The 19,257-nt window shown below is 45.4% G+C and overlaps 1 protein-coding gene across 1 annotated transcript in view; it reads left to right on the top strand.

Moving 5' to 3' along the window:
* Positions 1-19,257, top strand: part of DOCK5 (dedicator of cytokinesis 5) — a 224,910-nt gene that overhangs the window by 49,424 nt on the left and 156,229 nt on the right. The window contains exon 2 of the mRNA XM_043561393.1: positions 13,034-13,117. Coding sequence (XP_043417328.1) covers positions 13,034-13,117 — 84 coding nt within the window. The remainder of the gene's footprint in view (positions 1-13,033; positions 13,118-19,257) is intronic.

Raw genomic sequence — 19,257 nt, 5'->3', positions numbered from 1 at the left:
TGAAGTGACTCGAACTAATTGTATCTTGGAAAGAAAATTTCATTTGGTCGTTTGTGTGTGTGTGTGTGTGTGTGTGTGTGTGTGTGTGAGAAAGGTACAGAAATCAGAAAGTTTTAGAACCTCATCTTTATAGACCTCATGCTTGCTTACTTGCTTATGTTATAAAGACCATTTATATATCACTTAAAAAAATTATTTCCACTTACACGTCTCAGACTTCCTCTAACTAGCTGTATCATCTTAAGCCACTTCATTCTGGTTGTTAGTTTTCTTTTAAGTGCAAACAGCAGTTGGATTTTAGAATTTATATTAAAGTCTTCCGGTTTTACAGGTTTCTAAAACTGTCTTTTTTTTTTAAGTTTATTTATTTTTGTGAGAGAGAGAGACAGAGCACAAGCGGGGAAGGGGCAGAGAGAGAGAGAGGGAGACAGCATCCCAAGCAGGCTCCAGGCTCTGAGCGATCGGTGCAGAGCCCCTCACGGGGCTCGGACTCACAAACCGCGAGATCATGACCTGAGCCAAAGTTGGACGCCGAACCAACTGAGCCACCCAGGCGCCCTGGTTTCTAAAACGGCCTTAAAAAAAAAAGGATTTGTGGGACTCTGTGGCACTCCTCAATGCTGTCTTGTGGCACCAAAAGGCATCTGTGTTGACACTGATTGACAATGAAGAGCTTGATTTGAATCTCATCTCCACCGCTTACTAACTTAGTGGCAGTAAAGTTAGTTAACATTTCCCCAGGGTTTGCTACGTACCAGGGACAGATTCAAGCGCTTTATGATCCCTTACGCCTCAAAAGAATCGTATAAGTGAAATTTACAGGTATTGAACTGTTGGCCCCAAGAGGTTAAGTTGCTTCCAAGAATCAATATATACAGAACTGGGGTTTGGACAAGTCCAGGGCTGGTATGATTCATAATAACATACGCCGCAGATCTCTTAATCTCTCAGAGATTACTTTTCTTTATCTGCCAAATGAGGCCAGTGTTAGCTCTTCTTTGCTGGTTTTTATGAGGCTCTCGTCTAGTAACGTAGAGGGTCCTGAAGTCTTGACTTGAACGGGCAGCCTCAGTGCTACCTGGAAACCTGTTAAAATGGAAATTCTCGAGCCTCTTTCCTAACCTGCTGAATTGGAAACTAGATGCGGGGCCCAGCAATCTGGGTTTTACCAAGCGCTCCAGGTGATTTTGATGCGTGCTAACATTTGTAGACCACAGGAATAATACAAATGAAGGTATATGGTAACATGTAATTATTTATGTAAAAGAGGTGTTTATTTTGTCGTTATAAATACCCCCCCATGTGTATATACATGTAGATCTGTCTATCTAACTGGTTTTCATTGTTTGAATTGAGTATTACATACATAAAAGAATATTCGTGACACTTGAGAAGCGTATAAAGAGAAACAGTGATAAACCCTCCTGTGTATCCCAATCCAATGAATTGCAAAAAGATTCTCTGGATATTAGCCCCATGTCCATGCTTCCCCCTAATAGTCTTAACACTCCAGCCCTAGCTTGGATATAAAAATATTCTGAAATTGGTGTGTCTTATTTCCAGGGTTTTTTTTTTCCGATGGTTATACCATATATGCGTGCATATCTTAAAAACCAAATTCATTTAGCTTCGCAGGGTTTTGGCTTTTCTCTAAAAGCATCATCTTGTGTATATTTCTCCAGTGATTTTTTTTTTTTTAATTTGCTCAATATTTTGTTAGCGGTATGTGTGTAAATTTGCATGCATTCATTTTTCCTAGTGTATTCTGTGTTCGCATATATCACAATTTATTTCTCCATTTTCCTTTCAATGGACACTGAGCTGATTCCAGGTTTTGCTGCTACCAGCACTGCTACTGTGAACATTCTTGAACCTATTTTTCAGTACACTTGTGCGGGAGTTTCTCTGGGGCGCTGGTTTCCAAGCTGTTTCACTGGGAATCTGTAGGAAGAGATGCTCTTTACCTCACAACCCACTATTAGCTTGCTTGTTGTAGTATAGAAAAATACAATAAATAGGGGAGCCTGGGTGGCTCAGTCGGTTGAGCGTCCGACTTCGGCTCAGCTCATGATCTCGCGGCTCGTGAGTTCGAGCCCCGTGTCGGGCTCTGTGCTGACAGCTTAGAGCCCGGAGCCGGCTTCAGATTCTCTCTCTCTGCCCTTAATCCACTCGCATTCTGTCTCTGTCTCTCTCAACAATAAATAAACATTAAAAAAAATTTTTTTTAAAGAAAAATACAATAAATTTTTTTATATTGGTACAGATTGGGTTGTTCTGGTAACTCTTTTGTAAGTGCCTTTAAGATTTCCTGTGTAGATGATCATGTTACTTTCTAACAAACACAGCTTTGTGTATCCTTTCCAATTTGTAAGCTTTTTATTTCTTTTTCTTGCCTTGTTTAAACACTAGATTAAACGCTTATTTAAACACTAGAATCACCATTAAAATGTGGAATGGAAGTGATGAGAGCAGATATCCTTGCCTCGTCCCAGAAGCACACTGAATATTTGACAATTTGATATGATGTTAGCAGTAGATGTATCATAGTGCTGACAGTTTCTATCGTGCCTGGATATCAGATTTTATCAAATGCCTTTTCTGCATCGGTAGAGATGATCTTTTTCTTTTTCCTTTTTTTTCATCTTAATGTGGTAGATTACATGGCCGAATGAACGTTCCGGGGACTGTTAAGAGGTAGGTTGTTTAGTTTCAAATATTCTGGGATTTTTTTTTTTTTAATGTCTGTTATTGACCGTGAGTTTAATTCCATTGTAGTCAAAGAATATGCTTTGCATGGTTCGATTCCTTTAGTTAACTGGAACACGCTCCGTTGCCTGATCTATGCCATTTCTAGGTCTTCTGCTGTTGATTCGTGTATCTCCTGACTTTTCATCCTTTCATGCCTGGTTATCTTGAACTGGTATTGGGACATTGTAAATTTTATCTCTTTGGGAGTGTGAGCCTTGTACTGGGATGCAGCATGAGGAAGATTTTTATTCTTTGCACATTTGCATTTGGTCTCAGTTAGGCAGGACCCACACAGCCTTTACCTTAGGGCCAATCTGGTTGGACTGCCTACCCTACTCTTAGGCTCCACCCTTCTGGTACTCAGAGTAGACGCCACGTATCACAAAGTTCTCCACTCCGGTTGTGGAGAACGTGAGTTTTCCAGGGCTGTTCCTAGCCCTGTGTGAGGAATGGGAATTGCTTCTTCCGTTCTTTTCTCGTTGCTTCTTTTCCTTGGCTTCGGGTATTTGCTTCGCATACATGGGTCGACCAGTCATTGTCGATAGACTCGAGAGAAACTCCCCTCTGATTCTCTGTCCTGCATATCTTAGCCACCTTGACCCTGAATTCTCAACTCTGTTTCCTCATCTTAGGGTGACTACCAGGGTCTGTTTGTGTTTCTTCTCCCTGTACATTTGCCTGGACACTCTTTTCAAGCAGTAACCAGAGGCAGCTGTAGAGTTACCTCATCTGTTTCTCTTCTGTCGGACATCCCTCTGCACTACGTGCTGTTGGTACCTGAAAACCAAGAGTCATATTTTGCCTATTTTTTTTTAGATCTTTCAGACAAGAGAGTTCACTTGACCCCTGATGTGTTCTCTGACCCACTATGGCCACAGGTGAAAATGAAATTCATCTATGTGTGTGTGTGTATTTGCATATATATGTACTTATATGATACATTTATTATATGCACATATATACATATATATTTATTATTTTTAGGAGGAAAAATTTCCAAATTCACACTGATACTTTTATTTTTATTTATTTTTTGCGCGCGCGAGAGAGCTTATGAGCAGAGGAGGGGCAGAGAGAGAGGGAGAGAGAGAATCTCAAGCACCGACGTGGTACTCAAACCCATGAATCAGGAGATCATGACCTGAGCTGAAATCCAGAATCAGACATCTAACCTACTGAGCCACCCACGTGCCCCCGTACTGATATTTCTAATTCAAATAGATTAGCCTAGATTTATTTATCCTGTTTTTAACATTTGTACTTGTCTTTTATGCTGAAATATCACGGTTCCAAAGACATGACTAAAAATTACTCATTTTTATGTTTCCTTTCATTTCTTACAGTAACCCTAAGAGGCAGGTAAAATACCAGTTCACAAATGTCACTTTATTGATGAGGACATTGAAGCCTGAAAAGATTAAATGACTGGTATGAGTCCAGGGTGGTCGTTTTTTGGCCAGACTGTGGGAAGGACCTTCGGTGGCCTGACTGCAATTTGGTTTTATCTTCATCTAGCACTTTTCGACTAACACACACACACACACACACACACACGGCTTCCATTTCCTCCTTTATGAAACAAGGGAGATTTGACCAAATGGTTTCCCAGATTTCTTTGGTCTCTGACCTTCTCCCTAGCTGTTTACTCTTTTCATCCCTGCCTTCCCTCTTGGCCGTGTATACACACACTCTGTCTTCTCACTGTGCTTGCAGTATGATGTGACTGTGGTGTATGTAATCGGGCCCTCCTGGATGTGGGCCCTGGGAGGGCGACGAGCCAAGCTTGCCCTGGGACAGGCCCTGCCGAGATGTATGCCCAGGTCCCAACCTTCTATGGTTGTTTTCTTATTTTCAGCTTGATGCTTTCAAATTAATGGGGTTTGCAGCCTGGTTAGGGATCATTCCTTTTCTCCGTGAGCTGTGTTTTGTCTCAAATTCAGGTCTCTATGGAGAAAAGAGTCACTGACGTTTTTGCCTGTCATTTTAAGATGCTTGTTCTAGATTCCACAATAATCTGTGGCTTTTATCTTCAGGTTCTCTATTCCTGAGTTATGATTTCTGTCCACAAGTTAGAGGCAGTAAAGTTGACACAATCTTAGATCTGACCGTTTTTACCCCAGATCTATTTAATTTGTATTTAATAAGAAGAGATACCAAGAAGAACCTGACTAATACCTTAGTATTAGGTTGGGGGAAAGTGTTCTGGGCTCAGTAGTCAGATTTTTCTTACTTCATCATTAAAACCCTTCCTTACTTGCCCTCGTGTTTTCTTCTCTTTTACTTTTTCTTTTTTTTTAATTTTTTTTCAACGTTTATTTATTTTTGGGACAGAGAGAGACAGAGCATGAACGGGGGAGGGGCAGAGAGAGAGGGAGACACAGAATCGGAAACAGGCTCCAGGCTCTGAGCCATCAGCCCAGAGCCTGACGCGGGGCTCGAACTCCCGGACCGCGAGATCGTGACCTGGCTGAAGTCGGACGCTCAACCGACTGCGCCACCCAGGCGCCCCTCTTTTACTTTTTCTTAACAAGAAAGAGATCAGTGGAAAAGAAGAGAAGCTGCTAGAACCGTAGGCATGAGTAATATTGGAATGCGTTGTAATGTTGTGTCCAGATTGAGGGTACTACAGTGAGCAAGTGATTGAGGCATCTGGGGTATTGATACCCTGGTTCCTCAGTTAAATCACTGTAGAAATGCTGGACGGGACAGCAGGAGAATGGTTAAAATATTCAAATAGTCCCTGGCTCTCCTGCTGCTTCTTAGGGGAACTCCGTTCTTAGCTTCCTGTAGGAAAACGGCCTTGCCGTCCTTAGGGACACCTGCACTTCATTGTCCAGCACCCTTAACCTTGGAAGGCCTATCGGGGCCAGTTTGTTTTGTTTCTCTGTAGGTCTTCCTGATTCCCAGTTTTCATTGAGTGACTTCCACTGGCTTATTGGTGAGGGTGATAGTGTCCATCCATCTTTGAGGATGTGGTTGCCATCATGCTCAAAGTGGGAAGCTGGACAGGGCCAAAAAGGGAAGGGGTAAAAGGGAAGGTGGCCGCCATTTTTTCAGTGCCCGCCAGGTATTAGTCACGGTCCTGGGGATTCTGCATACCTCCTCCTCTCTGGGCTTCACAAAATCGTATAAAGAACGTACTGTTGCCTTCACTTTTTCGATGGGGAAGCTATGGGGAAAAGCTCAGCATGTTTGTAGATGATAGATCTCCACCCCCCATACTTCTGAACAATCTCGTTTCAGCTTTGCTCCTTTAAACATCCTGTGTACATTTAATTTCATATTAGTTTAAATGAGACGGCGCATAGTAACCACTTGGTAACAGCGAGCCAATCAGTAAATTAGTTGAACTTAGATCTGTGAAACCTCTCTCCAGTTTAAGTATAATTATCAACTGCACCTACAAGTAGGTATAATTCTTAAAATAGAGATTTCTAAAGAATTACCAATGAATTGGTCAATACATCCTCTCCTCCTCAGTAGTCTAGGGAGTGAATTAAGAAGCCCGTAAGAACCTGCTCCTGTGGAGGGAGGAGGTTCTACTGTTCTACTGCATAAGCTGCTGTCTTCATTCGATGGCACCTGGCGTGGAGAGTTCTGAGTAGAGCGGGATGAGCATCTCATCCTGAAAAGATTAGTTGGGAACCTAAATGGAATGCATAGATTTTTTTACTTGGGGTCAGACCTGCTGTTGAATCTGATCCTCTGGTCCTTACAGTAGACTGGAATTAAAGAGCAAAAGAAAGAAGTCCACCTGGCCATTCGGGACATCCCCGCGTTAACTCCAGGGCAAAGATCAAACGTGAGATGTGCCTTTTTTAAGGTTTTGTAGTTCTGATGGCTGAGAGTAGGTAGGTCAAGATAATAATGAAGAAGATGAAGTTTGGTCATCTTTTTCAATTTTCTGAACAGTAACTCAGATTGGGGCCTTATTCTGGGCTTGCTGGATCTTCCTTTTGTAGATTCTACCAAACGACTAAATAGAAAATGTCATGCTGTGTTATTCTTCAAGGGCTTGTAATTTGAAGATTCGTGAACGAACCTGATTCATTAGACGGATTAACCACTAGTAACACATAGACTTTTCATTGTCAAAACCCATCCTCATTTTGGGGCCTGTTCGTGTTAATTTGTTGTTCTCTTGTCGCAGAGTCTGAAGACCTCAAAGTTCTTTTTTGCTCCCTCCTACAAGCCTGGTTTAAAAGGAAAGGCCAAATCAAAGATTTGATAAAATGCAAGCTGTTTGACATCTGTAGACCTACTGTCTTACCTACGTGGCTGTGCAAAATCATACTTTGATGATCTAAACAGTAAGCTGCTTAGGGGGAAATCCCCGCAATTCGCAATTCGTCTCTCCCAACCTTGCGCATAGCAGCCAGCCAGGCAATTTATATTCAACAACTCCCTGTTCTTGTTTAATTTCCTCAGACAAAACAAGAGATTGCGGTGGGCCCGCCAGTTCAAAACAGCACAACTTGTTTCTCCTGCTTCTTTTCATCACCTCATGAATCAGGGGATTTTGGAGCCACAGGGACCCTTAGAGTCATCTGATCTGATGCCTAGTTTACAGACAGGGAACCGAGGCTCCCACTGAGGAACTCACTCAAGGTCATGCATGTCTAAGTGGCATAGTTGAGTCTTCAATTGTGTTTTGTTTAACCCTCAGAGTTTCCTTCATTTCCCCCTTTATCTGTCTTTCTCCATAAGAATTACTCACATTCCAGGGGAGAAGGCATAATCTGCTGAGTGCTAGCTTGTTTGCCCGTTTTTAAAAACAGCACCAGCCTAGCAGACGACGCGGTTACCAGTCATCGATTCGTATAATCAAGCTTGTTTTTGGACGTTGGGTTCCCATGGTACGAGAGAAATCTAAGGCAGGCATCACGTTGAGAATCTGTGAGCCTCTACTCTTGGTTTCCAGGCACCATTCTGGAGCAGCCTTGTAAAATGTGAGGAAGGCATCATCACAGGGCTGCGTCCCTTACCAGCTTTGCTGCTTGTAAAGCTGGGTTACTTGGGGGCAAGGCGTCTGCCTCTTCTGACTCTGTTTCCTCATTAAGTCATTGCGGTACACGGCGTGCACTTCTTGTAGTTATCGTATTGCGTATGGAAGTAAAATCGTACACAATACAATGGAAATGAGGTGTAATAAGGAGCGGGAGAGGGAGGGCGTGGCTCAAAAGTGCGCCTTTGGAACGAATACAGGACAGCCCTGAGTGGTCGGGAAGCTCGTTGGCATTTCAGCCCGAAGATGTGAAACAGATGAACGTCCTCTAACTGACGACTTTACTGCAGCGAAAGGCATTTTGGGAGGGATGCGCTTCCCATGGGAATCTTTCGCAAGCTTGGGTTGGGCAGGCGGATTCTCTCTTGTGTAATAAGCAAAAAGCAGCAGGCGCGGTGATTTTGATATCCCTCTCTTGAGCGGCGCAGAACCACAGCTGTCGTTTCTCAGGAAGACAGACGCATCTTAAAGTTGGGGGAAGAAGCGGTGAGTAACCGAATCAATTGGTAGCTTCTGTAAAAGTCACTCTTGTGCCTTGAGCACCTTCTTTGCGTCTAATCCAGGATCTGGAAATGTGAAAGAGACGAAAATAAGATGCAACGGGGTCCTCGTTTGTGAGGAGTTTTCCTTTCGAATTGGTGGCGGATGATAAGCAAAGTTATCTGCGATTAATAACCCAAACTGCGTCGGAAGGAAAAGATGTCAGATGTCAGGAGAAAGGGATTCCTCTAGGCAACCAGGGACCCCGCCGTCACTTGTTGAATAGCATTGTGAATGGGAGTTTCAGATTGTTACGTGTGTGTATCCAAAAAATGAGCTGTTGTTCCAAAGAGGGATAAACCGTGAGTGAACACAGACTTTAGGGAGACCGTAGGAGTCTTGACTGGAGCAGAGGGTAGCATTTGGCAGATGATGGAGACTAACGTGGATGAGTAAGGCCAGGATAATTTTGGAAAATTTAGGAATCTAGGCGTTAAGGAAACATATTGGTCTATATGTTGTGTGTGTGTGTGTGTGTGTGTGTGTGTGTGTGTGTGTGTGTTTATAACAATCCTTGGTAGCTCTTTGCTGGATGCTGCCTTTGAGAATTTCTGCCTACTTTCTGATAACTAAGAACGAGAAAGAGATAGAGCTTGGTCATTACCCAACACGTTGTGACACGTCACTCTCATTGCTTCCTGTTTCCATCTGAGAGGGGGGCCGCTGGAAGGAACTAGTCCCCAGTGAATGGGGACTAGGGGGAGTCAAGGCTATGAGATCTACGTTTTCTATAGTAAACCAGACATTTACTTAGTGGGCAACACAGTTGAGTCCCCTGGCTCTCACACGAAGGAAGTGAACTTCATTGGGTCGAGGAATCCATCAGGAACTCACTGCTATGTTTACATCCTCTGCAGTTTCTCCTAACCCACTTCATTAGCCAAGCCGTGTTCGGAATGCATTGTCTAGTCCAAAAGCTCAATAGTAAATTCATTTCAACATAACTTGTCCAGGCTTCTGTGCCAAGACTACAGAAGAACACTCTTTGGGTGAGTCCCTTCAAATAGAGAGGCCCCTTGGAAAAGATGTGGCTAGAGGTGTGGACTCCATCGCTGACGGCCTGTGATGTAGGGAGAAGCCTGCGGGCCAGCTGCAGACACAGGATGTGTTGCAGGTTCAAGAAAGAGCAGGAAGGGGCGCCTGGGTGGCTCAGTCGGTTGTGTCCAACTTCGGCTCAGGTCATGATCTCACGGTGCGTGAGTTCAAGCCCCGCATCAGGCTCTGTGCTGATGGCTCAGAGCCTGGAGCCTGTTTCGGATTCTGTGTCTCCCTCTCTCTCTGACCCTCCCCCGTTCATGCTCTGTCTCTCTCTGTCTCAAAAATAAATAAACGTTAAAAAAATTTTTTTTTTTTAATGTTTATTTATTTTTGAGACAGAGACAGAGCATGAACGGGGGAGGGGCAGAGAGAGAGGGAGACACAGAATCCGAAACAGGCTCCAGGCTCTGAGCGGTCAGCACAGAGCCCGACGCGGGGCTCGAACTCACGAAGTGTGAGATCGTGACCTGAGCCGAAGTCGGCCGCTTAACCGACTGAGCCACCCAGGCGCCCCCAAATTTTTTTTTTTTTAAAGAAAGAGCGGGAAGTACCCACAGTTGGCAATGACCTTTGTGGGATCTGGCAGATGAGTTAGCGACCATCCTCGCGTGCTCGTTAGAGCTGCAGGGATGGGGAACATCTTGGTTCCTTGAATCGTCAGGTAAATGGCAAGAACAGAATCTCTAAAGGTGATTCTTTTTTTCTAGAACCATGCAGATGGCTTACCAAGAGAGCGAGGGCAAGAAACAAACCTGCTGAAACAAACAGACAAAAGCAGCTTTATTGAACTCTGATTTATATACTGTAAAATCCGTCCCTTTCAAGCTGGATGACTTTTAGTAAATTTACAGAGTTGTGTACCCACCACCAAAATCTAGTTTGGGGATGTTTCCACCTGCCTGAAAAGCTCCCTTGGTGCCTGGTTTGTGCTCAGTTGCTATTCCGTCCTCTCCCCTGCCCAGGCAACAAGTGATTACTGCTTGCTGCACGATTTCCAGTAGATTTGCCTATTCTAGGTATCGCAAATAAATAGAGGTCTAAAATATGGGACTTTCATATAGCATGGTTTTTAAAAATTTTTAAGTTTGTTTATTTTTGAGAGAGAGCATGCGCACACATGTCGGGGAGCGGGTAGAGAGAAGGAGAGACAGAATCCCAAGTGGGTGTTGCACCATCAGCACAGAGCCTGATGCGGGGCTCGAACTCATGAACTGTGAGATCATGCCCTCAGCCAAGATTAACGGTCAGACGCTTAACCGACTGTGCCACCCTGGCACCCCTAGCATAATTAAAAAAAAAAATTTTTTTTAATGTTTATTTCTGAGAGAGAGTGTGAGCAGGGGAGGGGCAGAGAGAGAGGGAGACACAGAAATGGAAGCAGGCTCCAGGATCTGAGCTACCAGCACAGACCCTGACGCAGGGCTCGAACTCATGAGCCGTGAGATCGTGACCTGAGCCGAAGTCAGCCAGTTAACCAACGGAGCCACGCAGGCACCCCCTCCCTTGGCATAAATTTTTTGAAGTTCACCTGTGTTGTAGCCTGTGTCCTTATTTCATCCCTTTTTACTGCTGAGTAGTGTTCCATCGTATAGATCGATCCTATTTTACGTATCTATTTGTTCATCAGTGGATGGGTAATTTCTACTTTTGGGCTGTTGTAAATAATGCTGCTACTTTGGTTTCCTGTGACCCGTTGTGACAAATTACTAGGAACTCAGTGGCTTAAAACAACAGAAATTTTTGTTCACAGCTCTGAAGACCAGAAGTATAAGGTGAAGGTGTTGATAGCCAGTGCTCCTTCTAGAGGCTCTCGAGGAGATTCCATTTCTTGCCACCTCCTCTGGTGGTTGTGTCTGTCCCTGACTGGAGGTCACAGCGGTTCAGTCTTTGCCACCGCCTTCACATTTCCTTCTCTCCCGTGCATCTCCCAAAACTCCCTCTGGCCCTCTCTTACCAGGACACATGTGATTGCCTTTAGGCCCCACGCTGATGATCCAGAAAACGCTCTTCCTCTCAAGGTCCTTAACTTACCCCAATTCTTTTTTTTAATGTTTATTTTTGAGAGAGAGAGAGAGAGAGCTCGAGCAAGCAGGGGAGAAGCAGAGAGAGAGAGAGGGAGAATCCAAAGCAGGCTCCAGGCTCTAGGCTCCGAGCTGTCCACACAGAGCCGGACGCGGGACTCAAACCCATGAACTGCCAGATCACAACCTAAGCCGAAGTCAGACGCTTACCCACCTGAGCCACCCAGGCGCGCCTAAATGTTTTGCTGCATAAGGTAGCATTCACAGTTTCCAGAAATCTGATGTGACTATCTTTTGGGAGGCTATTTTTCTGCCTACCATAGCAGCTGGGAATAGTCACAGAAAGTTGCCGCGTAGATGTGTTTTCATTTCTCTTCAGAGTGAGCGCGGAATGTAATTGCTGGGAATGTACTGGAAATTTATGTGTGGCTTAAGAAACTGTCAAACTGTTTTCCGAGGAGGCTGTGTCGTCTTCCATTCCTGCCGGCCATGAGTGAGGGTTCCAGTTTCTCCACATTCTTGCCAGTTGTCTACCTTTTTAAAACTCTAGCCGGGGCGTCTGGGTAGCTCCGTCAGTTCAGTGTCCTGCTCTTGATGTCAGCTCAGCTCATGGTCTCACAGTTTGTGAGTTCGAGCCCCGTGGCAGACTCTGTGCTGACAGCTGGGAGCTTGCTGGGGATTCTGTCTCTCCCTCTCTCTGCCCCTCCCCGGCTCGCTTTCTCTCTGTCTCTCTCTCTCAAATAAGTAAACCTAACAAACAAACAAAAACCCATAGCCATTCTAGTGGGTGTGAAATGGTATCTTGTGGTGAATTTGCATTTCCTTGATGACTAATGACAATGAGCACCCTTTCGTGTGTTTCTTAGCCAGCATATATGATTCTTGGTAAAATGTCTCTTCGGAGCCCTTACCCATCTTAAGACGGGGTTGTCGTCTTTTTGAATCGTAAGACTTAGCCTATTTTCCATAATCTGGCCCAGTCACTGCCAGTCCTGAGGATGTGGTGATTGAGGTCACCTTGATGCGGAGGTGCTGGGCAATCCATTTCCCCAGGACGCCCAGACCTGGGAAAAGATGGCCGTCTCCACATTGCACTGTGCGTTAGTCTGCTCCTACAGGGTAGATGGGACTCAAAGTGGCCTTTTGACTTCCAATTACTGTGCCAGCGAAGCCGGGAGATGGCTCATTCTGTGTCTTAGAGATCTTGAGCTCAGTGGTGATGGAGGCTGGCTGTTGTCTGATGGACAAGGGACCCACCTACAGAAACCCACACTGCATTCTCATTGTAGCCTGGTGTTTTCTTTCATAACTCTTCCCACAATTGAAATGAAGTAGTTGTTTCTGTCATACAATACATTTAATATCTTCCTCCCTCTACCGGACTATTAAAAACCCCTGGGGCCGGGACCCCACCTGTGGGTTTTGTCTCTGTCCCCCGCCTCGAACACAACGTGTCGTCGACAGCCAACCAATTTTTGCCGGATGGAAGAACGAGTGTAAATTACCAGTAACGGGGGTTTAGGAGGATGTCCTCTGCTTTACAGTGGGTGATTCACACAAAATCATTAAATAGAGGGCTGTTCGTTCCATAAGTAATTCATTAACCACTGACTGTGCCGTGTAGTGACTTGTATTTTAACCGCCACTGATGCCATTTCCCCCGTGTCTTTCTCATTTCCAGCGATCTATAACTACAATGCCTCTCAAGATGTGGAGCTCTCCTTGGAGATCGGAGACACGGTTCACATCCTGGAGATGTATGAGGGTAAGTCTGGGTGGCCTCCTGCCAGACGGGGAAAGGGAAGCGCAGTGGAAGTTACTTATTAATAAGGCACTTCGAGCAAACATCAGCGTGCCTTACTTCCTGAAATGGTGCTAGTAAAAAAACCCAGGAAGTACTTAGGCCATACAACTTTGTGCTGAGAGTGATTTCCAACACAGCCAGCCAAATACGTGAGTGCCACCGTGCTCAGACCCCAGAACGTCAGAGCATATGAATAGCTGAACCCCAAGCCGCGGATGCAGAAGGATCCGACACAGTGCTGGCCCGGGAGGAGCCACGTGGGACCCTGGATTGGCTGCCGCGCAAGGGAAACACTGCCGATTAAGTGGCTCTTTCTACTCGGCACTAAATGTTGCCAGATTGGGGGAGAAATGAGGGAGAGACTTACTGGTGCTGCTGAGATTCTTTCACAGAACTAGGTCAGGGCTACAGCAGGTCCAGAAAGCCCCGTAGTATATTTCCTGCAATTAGGTCAGGCTAGGGAGGTGGTCCAGTTAACCTGTCAGTGGGCTGGAGGGAAGTACTCAGCACGCCTGGTTTGTCTGAAAAGCACAGGTCGTGCCCACTCCCCCCCGCATCCCACCCCACCCGAGGCTTGTAGCTCCATCTCAGTGGAGCTTGAATCCCAGCAGGACCCCTCCACGTATCCACATTTCAAATTCAAATCCCAGAGTACCACCAACATGCGTCCAGGCCACCGAAGTTGAGGATCAAAGCAAAGACCAATTTTCGGGGCCCGTTTATTCCCTCTGAAGAGTAAGGCAGGAAGAAGGTGGGCAGCAAGGAAGACTTTTCTCAGAGGGTGAAGCTTCTTAGAATCAGGATCTCTAGATTTTCAGGATCCACACTTGTCCTCATCCACGTAAATGCTTGCGACGGCGGAATAGCAAAGGTGGCCATTAGGAATCTAATGCACTTGCCTAGAATGGGGGGGAGAAAAGCTGGGAAGCCAGGGGAAAAGGAAGCAGGGTTTGGCCATAGAAAAGCTAAGTCATTCTGCCTGATTGCATAGAAGACTCTATTATCCCTGCTGCCTCCCTTTATGTTTAGGCAGGGGGCCAGGGTTTCCTCTCCCTTCCACACAGCTCAAAGCACAGCCACGCAGCTCCCAGGGGCAGGGAGAAGGGGGAGAGGGCCGTGCGGACTCTCCCCACACCCCCCCTCTCTTTGCTCTTTTCATCCTCGCCATCTCAGGTCCAGCCCAACATCGGTTCCATGTTGTCCCTAAATCACCAAGACACAAGGGACAATCTACTTACTGTCTGATCTCAAGACTGCTTTGCTTGTTGAAACCGCAGTCCCCTCAGGCCTTACTAGGTCATACTTCTTTGTCAGGGGCCAGATTTATCCATTCTAGCTAGTATCTGTGTTACACATTTTTGCATTGTACAGGCAGAAGGCATGTGTTTGGCTTTGGAAACTCTTCCGTATAGGCTTGAAAAGAATGTATGTTAGGACCATCTGTGGATGACGGTTAGATTCTTGTTTCTTTATCATTTTTTTTTTTTCAAATTTGCTGTACATCATTGTTTTCCTCCATTTTCCATCACAGAACAGTGTTCAGTCTTTCACCACGCTTACAGTTTATGTCAATGATGATGATTTACGGTGATGTCAGTTTTTTGCCTTATATATTTTCAGACCTATTTTTAGGTACGTACAATTTTAGAGTTGTTATACTGAAACAATTTTCACTTTTAAATTTTTTTAGAGAGAGAGAGTGCAAGCAGGGGAGAGGGGCCGAGAACAGGGGGTGGAGGGGAATGAGAGAGAGAGAGAGAGAGAAAGAGAATGAATCTTAAACAGGCTCTACCCTCAGTGTGGAGGCTGATGCAGGGCTCAATCCCACGACCCTGGGATCATGACCCGAGCTGAAATCAAGAGTTGGACGCTCAACTGACTGAGCTACCCAGGCGCCTCTAAACAGTTTGAACTTTTAATTCCTGTTTATTAAATCTTTTTACCGTTAGTTTTGTCTGTAGGATTGCTTTTTTCCTTAGTCTAGTTTGTCTGAAATTACAGCCAACTCATTGGCGGTCTAGGACTCCCCACTTTTGTTCTCCTGGACCCACCAGGCCATCAGAAACGCTGCCCGGCCATTCAGGAAACTTTTCTTAATTCGGCAGTTGCCCCAAGAAGAGAGGAGCCTCACACACTGGCCTCGTCTCTCTAAGGTTTGATCTCTTTCAGATCTCGACCTGGTAATTCCCGCTTGACCGTAGTAGAGTTGCAGTATGTGTGCATGTGGTGGGTTTTGTCAAGTTTTTCCAAGTGTCCTGTGGAGTGTAGGAGGGAAGAGCGGAGAGTTGATTGGAAATAAAGTAGGTGATGTCTTTTGAATACATTTGCCACGCTCTCTCTTCATCATTACGTGACCCGAACATAGTTTTTTGGAATCGCTCATTGAAGCACTCTGTCCTCCTAGGATTCATATAATGGTCCTTTTAAATTTGTGCTCTGTCTTTACCGAGTGGTTTCCCAGTTGACCCACGGACATTCCTCAAGGTAGTACTCCTCTGGAGCTAGCCGAGGAGGTCACTGAGCTTGGTTGGATTGAAACGTAATCCAGATCCACGAGCACCTCCATTTCAAGTACCTTCTGGAGCTTGAGGCCAAAAGCCACAGTGCTCCTGGTGTTTTGGAGCTCGCTGGCGCTGGCCCAGCTGATAGGCAGTCACACAAATACCTGTCACTTCATCGATGCTGCGTCTTGAGTATGATGGTCCCGGTGCTCCAGTCCTGACCGCAGGAAGCTGATGTTCTTGTTAACTGTTACCATAAAATATTTGGGGTGCCGCAGGGCTCTTTCACGTCAAAAAAGGATGTCCGTGCCCATTTGAAACCTGGTGTGTGTCAAGGTATGAATGGGCAGACTTAGAACATGAGCTTACGGAGTTCCTTTACCACCACCAAGAGGCCTGTCGGTTTTACGGAGATTATCGTATTGGATTATGTCTTTATATAGTGCTCATTTTAGGGGATTAATTTTTTTAATTTTTAAAAAATGTTTTATCTATTTTTGAGACAGCGACAGAGCACGAGCAGGGGAGGGGCAGAGAGAGAGGGAGACCCAGAATCCAAAGCAGGCTCCAGGCTCGGAGCTGTCGGCACAGAGCCCGAGGCGGGGCTCGAACTCACCAACCTCGAGATCGTGACCTGAGCCGAAGTCAGATGCTTGCTTAACCGACTGAGCCACCCAGGGGCCCCTGGGATTAATTTTTTTTTTTTTTTTTTTTAATAGTGCCCACCTCGCCAGATGCAGTGATAGGTTCTTATGTCTCCTAAGTACTTCGAGTTCTTGGCTGGGTTCTCAAATTCCTTTATTATTTCAGGCAGTTCAGGACTAAGTGAGTGCAGGAGTACTTTGCAAACATTAAACAGGGTGGAAATGCTGAGTAATAACTTAAGTTCTCTCCCTCCTCCCCCATCTCCTCTTCCCTTTAAAAAAAAATAAATAAACAAGATGGAAACACCCAGAGTACTGCCAGATGGAATTTAAGGCTAACGCTGGCACTATTTCATGGCCTGAGGGGTTTTGTGTCTTCCAGCTTCCTGTCTGATTTGGCTCCTGGGGCTCCCCCTCCTCCTGCACACTCCGCCCCACCCTGCCTTTGAGATATTCGCACACCAGACCTGTGTGTGCTTTTTCCGGTATGGACATGAGTCTACCTTTCTGGAGCCCAGCTACGGAAACTTCTTTTCTGCCCACAACCCATCACCGAAAACCACTCACGGCTCTTCCTTTTGCTGTTTCCTGGCCTGTGGTCGCATGAATAATTATGAAAGTGGTCGCTTCTTGAAGGCAAAGCCAGCTCGTCTTGCGTCTGTAGGGCCGGCGCCTTGCACAGCAGCTGGCACATAGTAGGTGTTCTGCAGAAGTCCATTAAAGGAATGAAGACAAAAGACAGGACCAAAGCAAGCCTGACGGAGCAAGGCAAGCTAGCGTGGAGAGTAGGAGAGGGTGGCAGTCACCTCCACAAAACCCCAGGTATCATAGGCAGAGTTGTTCTCCTTTTATGAGGGAAATATGGGAGGCTCCAACATTGCCCCCATCCGCAGCAGACTGCAGAAGGATTTGGTTATTGCATGAGTTTTGTTGTCTTTGTTTTTAATAACCGCTGCGTTGAGATCTATTTCAAATACCATACCGTTTACCCATTTAAAGGATACAATCCTTAAAAGGGCAATCCTTGTCCTTTAAAGGGCAATCGTCATCACTGTCTACTTGCAGAACGTTTTCATGAACCCAGAAAGAATCCCTGTACCCGTTTGGTGGCCATTATCCCCCAGCTCCAAGCAACCACCGACCTAGTGTCTGTCTCAGGAGATTTGCTCCGTAACATGGGGCCCTTTGTGACTAGCTGAGTGCGATGGTTTTAAGGCTCGTCATTGTTGGCAGCGGGTATCGGTACCTCCTATCTTTTTATGGCTGAATAATATTCATTGTATGCCTACATCACATTTCATCTATCCATTCATCCGTTGATGGACATTTAAGTTGTTTACACTTTTCACCTGTTATGAGTAATGTTGCTATAACCCTTTACGTATAGGTTTCCGTGTGGACGTATGTTTTCAGTTCTCTTGTTCCTAGGTATGTTCCTAGGTGTGTTCCTAGGAGTGGAATTGCTGGCTCATGTAATAACTTTTCCTTTTGGAGAAGTGCCAGTCTGATTACTTGAGTTTTGCCCCCAGCCCACAGCCCAAATGAGTGCCCTGCTATCGCTTATCACTCACCGCTTTCTGTCACCTTGCTCCTGAACTTCATTTGCTACTAAAAATGGGCGCAGGGACGGAGAACCGGCCGTGTGTACTGCTCGTGTTGTAGCGGCCCCCGGGAATTATGTTCCTTCAGAGACTTTTTCAGGGAACGAGATCCCTCGAGGACTGAAGCCAGTGGCCTCGCCTCTCTTCATCTTTGGCATCAGCCCGGCCTGTAGTCATTGCCACATCTTCGCTTCTTTAACCAGGCCAGGGATTTGGTAGCGAGGTGGCTGTTCCCTCTCTCGAGTGTTCTTTCCCACCCCAGATCCGTGGGCGTGGCTGGAAACTCGCTGCTCTCTGGAGATTCCAGTTGTGGTCATTTATTCACTCAAAAGAACTTGCTGAGCAAGTGGTGATGCTCTTATTCTGTGCGAGGTACGTTTATTGAACACGAGAGATGCCCTAGGCACTGAGGGAGGTCACCTGAGTGACAAAACAGCAAGGTTCCTGTGCTCACAGGGTTTTCATTCGAGGGATAGACAAAAACAAGAGAACAGAGTGAGTAAACAAAACAATTCAGATACTTCGAAGTGCTGTGAGGGAAAAAGGATGATACTACCGGGACCAGAAGGGATGGCGAGGGAGAGGGGAGAAGGCAGAAAGTACTGCTTTAGATCAGATGATTTTGTCCCTCTCTAGGTTGCCCATCCTGGGCAGGACACTTAAACTCTTTTTGTGTCACGGTCATTGCATCTAAAATCGGGTCACTCCTTGAATTGAAAGTGATGAAATGAAAGTGCTTTGAAAAATCAGGTTACGGCATTCTTGTTACCATTAAGCTCTCCTCTCCTGTGATCAGCCAAATTCCAGTCATAAGTGACTTAATGCCCAGGGTCCGTTGTTCCAACAATGAGTACTGGTTTCCTGCATTTGATTCATATGCATTGATGGATTCGTTTTTAGCCCCATAAACCACTCACGAGCTCAGGAGAGAGGGTGGCTGGTGTTAACAGTGATTTCTGAGGGTAAGCATAACACAATTGGCCATAACAAAATGAGATAATGTCTCAAAGGCGTTCCAAGCTCTACGGAAGCAAGTACAGCACAAAGCTGTGTACAGTTTTAGTGTAACATGTAGCGGCCCAAAGCATAGCACAAACGATTGCGTTGGAACCCGAGGAAACAGGCAATCTTGAGAAGTTGAAATAAAAAGAAGCATTTGTGTATATATAGGCAGTCCCAATATACCCATGTTATTTCTTCTGTATAGAATGAGGCCGGTTTTGAAATGCACCTTTATCGAGAAATCCATTCCCTTATAATAGAAGGAATTCATATGGATTATGACTTCAGCTGTACGTATCTTGAATCTTATCTTTATAAAGCAGGCTTTTTCTAAAGTTTATTTATTTATCTTG

Source organism: Prionailurus bengalensis, chromosome B1 (assembly GCF_016509475.1).
Source record: "Prionailurus bengalensis isolate Pbe53 chromosome B1, Fcat_Pben_1.1_paternal_pri, whole genome shotgun sequence".
Lineage (NCBI taxonomy): Eukaryota > Metazoa > Chordata > Mammalia > Carnivora > Felidae > Prionailurus > Prionailurus bengalensis.
Note: the sequence above shows the minus strand (reverse complement) of the source record. Positions and strands in the feature narration are given on the sequence as shown.